Here is a 10,175-nt window from a genome sequence, read left to right on the forward strand (position 1 = left end):
TATATATTTAACTTTAAAAAATTATATATTGTAAAAGACAAAAATTATATAACAATGATTTTGGTTCCTCTTTCATGGGGGAAATAAACAAAAAAATAAAAAAGGAAATTTTCTATGTCAAGTTGAAAGTTTTGAAGCAAAAAAAAATAAATAAAAAAAAATTGCCAGACAAGAATTCCCTTAAGCATTTGAAAAATGACTGGGTCAGATTACGGAATCCAGCAAACCTTATCATCAAGAATAAAAACTTCCAAACTATCAACACCTCTAATTTTTCCCACCAAAAAATACAAGAAACAAAAAAAATAATAATAAATCAAGAAAAATGGCGACAACATTTCTCTCGACTGCAAAACCCTTCCTCTCCTCTTCAACACCATCTTCTTTATCATCCCTAACAAATAGACCTCTCCTGTTTTCTTGTCCACAACAAAAATGTAATCCCAGGAGACCATTGCCTTCATGCAAAGCTCTCAGTGATGAGTCACTTCCTGTACCAGCTGCCTCTCCAATTATTATAACAAAAAGAAGCCTGTCCATTTGCTTCTTAACCAGCTTTGTATTCTCATTGGCAAGTAGAGGTAGTTCTAGTTCCAATGCAGCTATACTAGAAGCTGATGATGACGAAGAATTATTGGAGAAAGTTAAGAGGGACAGAAAGAAAAGGTTAGAAAGACAAGGAGTTATTAGCTCAGCTAACAAGGAAAAAGGTTATATCCTTTTGGATTCTTTCATAGCCATGCATCAAGAATGTGTATAATTTTGATTGGACCCGTGTTTTGTTTTTTCTTGATTCTGTTTATTATTGATGAATTTTTGGTGCCTTCATTCTAATTTGATTGTCATCTTCTCCTCTCTATATATAAATATATATGGAGCAATGATTGAAAATGAAGCTCGACTATAATGTACTGTTTCAGCTACTGTTCTTTGTGGCTGTGTGAGAGACTTGCCTTCTTGCAAGTCTCGACTGCATGGATCTTTCAAATTGGGGTGTTATGCATCTCATTTCTCATGAAGAACGTGGTTAAGATTATCTTATTGCAGTCACCACAATTGAACCCTTTTTTTTATTGTTTGTTTTGAGCATATACTTGTTGATATCATAATCTGGAGGAAGCATTTATGCACTTGAGTTATTTTCTCTCTCTCTCTCTCTGCAGTAAGCACATTAACTCAGTCTAGTGATTCACCGCGGACCATGCATTTATGCACTTGAGTTATTTTTTCTATCTCTCTGCAGTAAGCACATTAACTCAGTTTAGTAATTCACCGAGGACCATTTTTTAAGATCTTACTCAGCGCATTGTCAATTTCTGATTGAATGATGTTTTCTGTGACATATATGGTATTAATTTATGGAATAAAATGATCTGTTGCAGGATATTTGCAAGATCTTGTGTACAAGCTAAGTAAAGTAGGGCAAGCCATAGACAACAATGATCTATCTACTGCTAGTTCGGTTCTTGGGGGTAGCACTGATACTGATTGGGTTAAGAAGGCTAACATTGCCTTCACCAAGGTAAAGGCAATTATTTATGTTCTTGATGTTGTTTGTATATTAGTTGCCTGCATTGTTCTTCTTCTTGAAGAAATCCCTTGCTGCCATTGATGCCTTTGCCTTCACCAAGGTAATCATTGGAGGGGTAGAGTCCAACCATTGGATTCTATAAAAAATGCTGTTCTGTAGATCTAAAGATTAATGTTTCAGCATTCCTGAGATTCCCCTTTTGTATTAAAGTCTTGATTTCGTAATGATGAAATTTTTGTGAATCCATATGTGTATAGCATGATTCTTTTCTGATAGATTCTGATTACTTCGGTACCGTTTCTCTGCAGCTGAGCTCTAGCCCTGAAGAAAAGATAGAGGTGGACACCTTTAATTCCTCTCTATCTTCTTTAATTTCATCAGGTTTGTTATTTTCCCACTGTCTTCACTCGGGATCTATGACTTTGATTTCTGCCACACATTTCAACATGGTCATTACAATCTGGGTCTCTGGCAGTAGTCCAGCAGACATCAATGGTTGTATAACTTGATTTTGTTTTCACTTTGCAGTTACTAGCAATGACATTGAATCCTCCAAAACTGCTTTTGTATCATCAGCCACTGCTTTTGAGAAATGGACAACCTTGACAGGGCTGTTTGGACAGCTCAAAGGGCTTTGAAAGGAATCTGGGTTACGATCCTCTTTGTTCATTTCCTTTTTGTTGCGAGGAACATTTGAAGCTCACTGGTTTCTCACCCTGGCTCATATCATTCAATTCTTCTCTTCTCTTCTCTTTTCTTCTTAGTCCGAGTAGTTCCTACAATTCAAGATCAACATGCTATTTTGCTTGCACGCGAGTTGTAATTCCATGCCCAATGTTTCTGAGCTTCGGTTACGAGAAAATATTTTTCACCAAGCATTGCAAATATTCACCTATTGGTGACACGAGGCTACTTTCATGCGAAGCAATTTCAAGTCAAAGTGAACTAAATTAAGGAACATGTATTAGAACGCGAACCAAAACAAAGTATGTGAATCCTAATGTTGTACAGCTTCGACATGTACTAGAGAGGCCGAAGCAGGTTCATCAGTCATGATTCACCTGTCTTCATCCCAATCCTTGCTCCTCCATTCTTCTGCTACTATCCAAGAAACAGGGAATCAGTAACTTGAACCTTACCAGCACCACCCCTCATATATAGTCATATTATTACTCTAAATTGATCTACTATAATTTTTTCCACGGCCTGAGTCTTGAGCAGGCAAAGGTCGATTTAGAAGGGAAAAAACAGTAAACTCCAAACCAAATCATGAAACAAACTATGAAGAATACTACCACGTAGAATCTCGAACGGCAACTTATTACATAACTGCATGATAATATTACACAACCAGTATTTGATGCCATGACGATACAATGACTACTACTGCAGGCTACTAGTTTAGCAAAGAGCTGCTACATTATACGCCTAACCTGTGCCTGTATTAAAGCATGTCTGAATCAACAATCAGATAGCTATTCATTACAACATTAAAGCTACAGTGATTTAAAGAACTTCACAGACTAAAAGGTCAGAAAGATGTGATAGAGACGAAACAGGGAATTAAATAACTCTAAATGTAGTAACTCAAGGTTTAACCTCGCCAGCGTTGCTGCCATTCTCAATTGCCTTTGCATCTACCTTTTCTTTGATCCCATCGACACCTGTATGATCAGGTTTCTCACTAGTGCAATTCTCTGCTTCTTTACCCTTTATCTCTCCTTCAGACTCAGGAGCAGTTCTGTTGAGTTTCTCTTTGTCATCTACAGCTTCATCCTTTTTCTCATCATCAATGGCTGCACCTGTTTTCTCTTGTTCGCCTGATCCCTGCTTTGTAGTTGCCTCACCCTGTTGTTGCCCATCCTTTTCTTGCACCTTTTCCTCATCTATTTTAGCAGAAGTTTTAACTTCTTCTCCAGCTTCTTCAACAGGAGCTGCCTCTGTTTGAGTCTCTGCACATGGTCCTTTATTTTCATCTTGATTTTCTTTCATGATGTCCTTTCCCTCTTCTACCTCCATGTCATTCATCTCAGTTTTTTCAGCTTCCTCTTTAGCCTCCTCAGTTCCTTCAAAAGTAGTTTCTGTTTCTTTGCTCTCCTTTGAAGCTGCTGATTTCCTGCTTCTTTTCTTTGGAGGCTCACTTTCTTTCACAGGAGTCACCTTTGCCTTCTCGCTAATCCTTGCTGATCTCCTTGGAGTCTCACCAGTGCCCCAGTCAAACTCAGATACTGCTGGACCACCAGCGTGTGCTCTGAGGTACTGTTCCAACTGTCTTTTGCTTGCAATTTCTTCCCCTGTTGGAGCAGTGAAAATGATCTCACCTTTCTTAGGGGTCCCGCCTTTCTTGGGTACAAACTAAACAACAACATGGACTGGCAGGTTAGTTGACTACTCACCAGCACAGACAACCAACAATGCACTAGAAATACATGCTACGTTAAGATAATGACAAGTTCAATGTTAAGCATGTGCCAAAACATTCAAGTAACAGCAGCTATAATAAAAGTGCAACATTATGAAAGTCAAGATGATAGATGCATTTCCCACTATGAATATGGTCTAGATAAGTCAAATGGCATTGCATGATTTCTGCAACTTGAATAAATTCAGATTCAATGCAATTGCTGTGCTGTTTCTGTTGTCATACGGAGAACCACACACATAGTCCCAATGTTTTACTGTAATGCTATACATTGATTCTAGGAAATAATCCTCATTAATAACCTTATGCTAAAGGAAACTTAACATTCAGGTGAGTTCTTTAAATAATATTGTCCACAGTATATTTCAAGTCAATGTAATCTTAACCTCTAGTGAAAGGATTTCTTGGTCATTACCGTGAACAAGAGGAGGGGATTGCTCGGTGGTGGTATTATGAGGACTTCAAAGGGCAGTTATGAGGTCAAAGTACAATTAAGTTACCCATTGCACAACCCCAGGAATGCATCTCCACTTTATTTCTATGCTGCCAATCAAAGTTAGGAGAAAAAAGCAGTAATATTTTACAAGCAAACCACCTAAAAAAATTCAGCTACCATGGTTTCCCCGTGAATTCAGCAATGTATATTGGTTGCTGACATTACTTGCATACCATATGTTACAAGGGAGGAAAAGAATGGAGGATGGGCATCCAGATGCCGAAGCATTTGTCCCTTTGTTTCTTAGCCAAGAAATGAAAGGCTAATAATTAGATAAAGAAAACCTATCATGATGGACCTTTCCCTCCTCATTTGCACCCATCTCCAAAGATCAATCATATGGTGGATCAGCATAAGCATTTAAGTTCTCCACTTTTCTTGCCATTTATTTAAACCAAATAATCAAATATGTTCTCTTCTTTAGTTTCCATCCCAGTTCTTCTGCCTGCAAAATTGCTCTCCCACTAAACAGTCTTATTAATTTCAAATAGTGACAGTGAATAAAATTCAATAGACTTACGCACCAAAGGGAGTACCACCCTTTCAAAAGTACAGAATATATCATGAACTAAAAATCTAGGTTCATGGACTTTATATTATATCTGCACACAAAATATATAATCTATTATTTAAGATCCTCCTGCTATTAAAAGGTTTTCCAGGATGCCAAAAAATGCATAATCCTGACCAAAAAATCCTTTACAGTATTGAGAATAGACTCTCCCCTCAAATGCTCTTTTATTACTCCACAAAAACACACCCTCAAGCATTTAACTGCTTGTAAATTGATCCTGCCACGACTCAATAAACCTCAAAGCCACACACCAACCATCATTAACTTCTAGTCCCTGCACAATGTAAAAGCAAATCATTAATAGCTTCAGCTGCTTTTCTGCAAAAAAACATTGGTTCACCAGAATTTTTCCTCTCTTCCGGGTATCATTCATGGTTAAAATTCTTCTTCAAATTGCTTCCCACAGAAAATAACATTTTGGATGGAGCTCTAGTCTTCCATATAGCCTTCAAAGGCTGTCAAGTCTTCCATGAAATTCAAAACACTTAATTTTTCCACAAATCTCACTAGGAGGATTCTGACTCTGAATTTGCAACCTTTACAGAAATTCCAAGGTGTATCCTTCCAACAATATAAGCAAACCTTATTACATCTCTAAAAGGTTATACCAACACAGGGCCCAAAATAACAAGGTTGTCAACTTCCTTATAATTATTTGATTTACTACAAGATCAAGCCTTATTATATCCTTCCAACCATATTAACAAACCATAAAAGTACACCTACACAGCTTCCAGAATAATAATGTGGTCAACTTCCCTGTAATTATTTGATTTGATACTAGCTCTTTTTCCTTAGCTTTTATTATAGCCATGACTTTCTAGTTCCTGCAACATGAAAGAGCAGAAACTCATTTGAACATTCCATCCAAAAGCATTATCCTTGCTTAGATTGACATGTGATCCGAGAGAGTATTGCAGGAAATACCAGCTAAACTCAATGACTGTGTGTCCAGCATAATACAAACAAGCTCTCTTTAAAGTTCAAGTGACTCCACCATAACAGCAAAAAACAATCCAATATGCCACTAACTGTAAGATTTAACCCAATGCTCTTCAAAGAGCCTGGAAGTACATTAATTCCTCACTTAAAGCTCTTTTGTTTTGCTCCTTCCAATGAAGAAAAAATCTAAGGCATGCAACCTCATGTATCATTTTCATCTTTTTTCTCTGGGAAATGTAGAATATCGCACAGCAAAGCTCATGTTTTAACATGTTATTTCAGCAGTTCAAAAGAATACAGCATTCCCCGATAAAAAAGGCAATTCACAGACTAGAGTTCCATCACTTGAACTTTTAGAATAGCAGATTGATAGTGCAACAAGCTCACTACATCTCAATGCAAAACCCATTTATCTATCCATAAATATTCCTCAAAATATTCCATAAAACGAGGTCACGGACAAGAGACCAAAATCTTCAATTCCACCTACAGTATTGCATTTTATGGCCACACCAAAGAGTTCTAAGAGGGAGAATTTGGTAGAAATCCAACCCTGAAACATTTTATATTACATTTTAAGCTCCACTGAAGAAGTGGGTTTGGAAGACAAATTTATAGACAATCCTACAGAGCAATCTTTTCACAAGAAGAGGTTGCTCTCAAAACTCAAACCAGCCAATTTAAGAACTTTATCCGTTCAAGTAATGGTCCTTAGTATCATAGAACTGCAATCCTATAAATTATTATAGTAAGTAAATAACGTGAATCCATCCATATCTTTGAACCATAAATGCAGCATTCAAAACTGACACAAAAAGGGCTTTATTCATTTAGCACTAAAAACTTTATTAGCTGGTTTGTCTCTAACAGTCTTATCAATAAAATAGAGAAAACAATGGGAATCTTCCTAAATGCATCCAATATTATTATAGCAAAAGAACAAAGATAACATGTCCATAAAATAATTAAAAAATACAATTAAAATTAAACAAACATGCCAACAATAAAAATTAATAAAACTACAAACCCACATAATTCCAACACAAAAAAAACCCAAAAAATCCCACAATTTGTAATAAATTATAACCCATCACAAAAATCCCTAGTTACCAAATTCTACACCAAAACCCCAAAATTTAACAAAATCTAAAGAAACCCAGTTCGCAATTAAATCAAGATTAGCCAAATTAAAGACCAAAACACACAAATAACCCAAAAAGAATCAAACTTTAAACAAACAAAAAAAAACCAAAAAGAGAAAACAGAGAGAGAGAATTCAAAAAGGAACCTTCTTTTTCCAGCCAGAAGGAGCAGGAAGCTCTAAAGAGAAACCCTCTTCCTCAACTGTTACAGTCTCCTTATCTTTCTCCATGGAGCTCGAGATTTCACCTTCACAACTGCAAACACAAAAAAATAATAATAAATGAAACGACAAGTATTTCTATAGATAACTAAACATAGAGAGTAAGCTAGAGAGAAAAACAGAACAAGAGAGATATGTTATACGTTATCCTGTTCTGTAGTTGGTGAACAAAAATACAGACAAAAAGCAAACAATATATAAAATTTTTAGCTGCTAAGAACACTTCCACGTTTTGATACTAGTTTATGAGAGATTTTGTTTTCTTTTTTATTTTTCTTTGTAAAGGGGTTGACGATGAGGTTTAGTTTTGGGCAAACTACAATCTAGTTTTTCAATTATTGAGTATGTTTCAATTCGGTCCTTTTTCTATCAATTGCTCTGGCATTACCCTTATACTATCAAAATTGTTTCCACTTTGTTCATCATAAGCTGTTATTTCGCCAATAATTTTGATGGGAGGAGAGTGTGTTACTTGTAAAGATATTTATAGTTCATCTATTTTCTATATGAAATATAAATATCATGTGATTTTTTTTTAATTCAAAATCAATAACTAATCAATATATAACCTTTATATGTTAAGTATTTTAAATGACGAGTTTAACAATATCCAAGTAATTTTTTAATTTAAAGATATATCATACATTTATTTTAATCTAAAAACTATAGTTTTATGGGATAGATTTAATTTTTTACAAAAATTCAAGACTATAATAATATTACTTATGTATAGATATGTATTAAATAGCACAATAAAAAAAATATTTAGCGATTTTACATCAATATTTTTAAGAAGATTTTATTTTAGTATATGTGAGCTTGCTCTTATAGTATCATCCTCTGAAAATATTTGTTAGAGTGTGAATAATTAATTTTATCTGTATATTAAAAAAAAAAACCTTAAACATGACACATAATAGTAGTAGTAACGTGAAATAAATGGGTAAAAATCATATGTAATTCGAGGTACGATGTTAATGGTTTACAGGTTAAGGGTGACAATGGAGCAATTATTATAATGAGGACGAGATTGAGACATACTCTATATTTCGAGGACATATCTGTAGCTTTCTTTCTCTTTACCTTTTTCCATTTTTGGTTTGACTTCTTGTGTTGGGTATTTTAAGGTGACGGTGCGAGGTGAGCTTGACACCTGTCCTGATCTGTTATAGAGAACAGTGTGAATCATGCGGGTTAGCGGGCTTATCCTGTCGGTGATGTTAGTGTTTTCGTTTTATTTATTTTTCCTTTTTCCTTTTTGTTTTTAAATAATGGAAATTAACCCGATGGGCTTTTCAAAAATTTGTCCTCTTATGATTGATTTCGAAGTTCAAGAAACCTAAAAAAAAAGAAGATATTGAAACCCAATAAAATGGGAAAAGATTAATTAATTAAAAACCAATTTTTATGGATTTAATTTCCTTTCCTTTCCTTTTCTTTCCTTTCCTTTTCCTTTGTCAGGAAAGAGATACGGAGTATTTTTTTTTTTTCAAGTTATATGACTTCAATTTATCACCATTTGTAAAAATGAATTTAATTTTTTTAATTGGTTAAATGAATAAAATTACCTTGTTTTGTTAAGTTATCCAATCACCCAGGACCTAATATTTGTTTTTTTTATTTGATAAATAAGATATTCTGAAACCAATTTATTCATAAATTGAAAACGAAAACGAAATCTTATCTTAAAAATACATTTTCATAAACAAATAATTTAAAACTATGGTAAGAATCACTAAAGCATATGAATTATAATTGTTCAACAACGATTAATATGGAAAAGATTTAGATCATTGGAGTCATTGAATCAATTATTTTTTATTATTGAAACAAGAAGTTTTTTTTTTAATGTTAATATGATAGCATTTGGGTTGGGTTTAGTTGGATTAATTAAATTACTAAAAATCCAATTGAGTCAACTGGTATTCATCAAATCAATATCTTATTTAGTATAATTAATAACTCAATCTAAATCAGATTTAAATCTTAATTTTTATAGATTAACTTCACATGTGCAATCGAGTTAATAACTATAATATAATAACTATAATATTAACTAACTTCATCTATGTATTGTTTTTTTTTTAACATGGGTGTTCGGGTCAGCTTGCTTGTACCTCAACTAATTTTACGGGCCATGAAGTTAACGACCATGTAAGCTTCCAGTAACCCTAAGATTTGTAAGACTCAAACTGGTGATCTCTAACAAATAAACCTGAAACCTAACCAGTTAAGTTACACTCTTACTTTATACATTTATTATTATTTTCCAAGAAGTGGGGGAAAGGGCCATAAGATCGTAGAAGAATCTTATGAAACCAAAAGGAGTTAATTTGGATGTGCAATCGAATGAGTTGGGAGATGCTTCTTCTGGATGAATAATGCAACTTGACACCAACTACTTGCATATAAACCATATAGTAAAATTCTGTCTGCACTGCTTTTGAGTAAAATCCAGTATGCTGACACTGGATTTTAAAATTTGGATTGCAAGTTTCAGACTTCTGATCTCAACGCATGAGTTTGGACCCACTTTCATGACATCTTGTCCAACATTTTCAATCAAAATACTGGAAGAATTACATTTAGACGTGGTTTTGAAGTTGGTTTTAAAAGAGTTTTGTAAAAATTTAATTTTTTTATTTAAAAAAATATATTTATATAATTTTTTTTAAAAAAAAACCAACCGCTACTATAATTATAAATATCTCCTTAACTATTACTAAAAACTTCAGACCAAGACTTCAATGTGTTCAACGTTGCGTTTATTTCTATTTTTAAATGTTTTTTTAAAAATATTTTTAACTTAAAAAAATATTAAATTGATTTTTTTAGTGCTTTTTAATT

The 10,175-nt window shown here is 34.0% G+C and overlaps 2 protein-coding genes across 2 annotated transcripts; one reads left to right on the forward strand and one right to left on the reverse strand.

The window, feature by feature from the left end:
- Positions 1-257: 257 nt before the first annotated feature.
- Positions 258-2,406, forward strand: LOC7470090 (thylakoid lumenal 16.5 kDa protein, chloroplastic). The gene is made up of 4 exons (XM_002324611.4): positions 258-710; positions 1,383-1,522; positions 1,840-1,912; positions 2,060-2,406. The coding sequence occupies exons 1-4, from the start codon at positions 326-328 to the stop codon at positions 2,167-2,169; spliced, it is 708 nt and encodes a 235-aa protein (XP_002324647.1). The 5' UTR covers positions 258-325; the 3' UTR covers positions 2,170-2,406.
- Positions 2,407-2,832: 426 nt separating this feature from the next.
- On the reverse strand, positions 2,833-7,622 carry LOC7459888 (methyl-CpG-binding domain-containing protein 11). The gene is made up of 3 exons (XM_024589881.2): positions 7,472-7,622; positions 7,254-7,362; positions 2,833-3,886 (listed from the first exon to the last, which is right to left on the reverse strand). Exons 2-3 carry the CDS (start codon positions 7,335-7,337, stop codon positions 3,119-3,121), a joined length of 852 nt encoding a protein of 283 aa, XP_024445649.1. The 5' UTR covers positions 7,338-7,362; positions 7,472-7,622; the 3' UTR covers positions 2,833-3,118.
- Positions 7,623-10,175: the final 2,553 nt, after the last annotated feature.

Source organism: Populus trichocarpa, chromosome 18 (assembly GCF_000002775.5).
Source record: "Populus trichocarpa isolate Nisqually-1 chromosome 18, P.trichocarpa_v4.1, whole genome shotgun sequence".
In the NCBI taxonomy this organism is placed as follows: domain Eukaryota; kingdom Viridiplantae; phylum Streptophyta; class Magnoliopsida; order Malpighiales; family Salicaceae; genus Populus; species Populus trichocarpa.

Excerpts from the sequence above, each read along its gene's own strand:
- LOC7470090 (XM_002324611.4), top strand. The coding sequence starts at position 326 with ATGGCGACAACATTTCTCTCGACTGCAAAACCCTTCCTCTCCTCTTCA. Across the intron at positions 711-1,382 it reads CTCAGCTAACAAGGAAAAAG|GATATTTGCAAGATCTTGTG; the intron begins GTTATATCCTTT and ends GATCTGTTGCAG. Across the intron at positions 1,523-1,839 it reads CTAACATTGCCTTCACCAAG|CTGAGCTCTAGCCCTGAAGA; the intron begins GTAAAGGCAATT and ends GTTTCTCTGCAG.
- LOC7459888 (XM_024589881.2), bottom strand. The coding sequence starts at position 7,337 with ATGGAGAAAGATAAGGAGACTGTAACAGTTGAGGAAGAGGGTTTCTCT. Across the intron at positions 3,887-7,253 it reads CTTCTGGCTGGAAAAAGAAG|TTTGTACCCAAGAAAGGCGG; the intron begins GTTCCTTTTTGA and ends GTTGTTGTTTAG.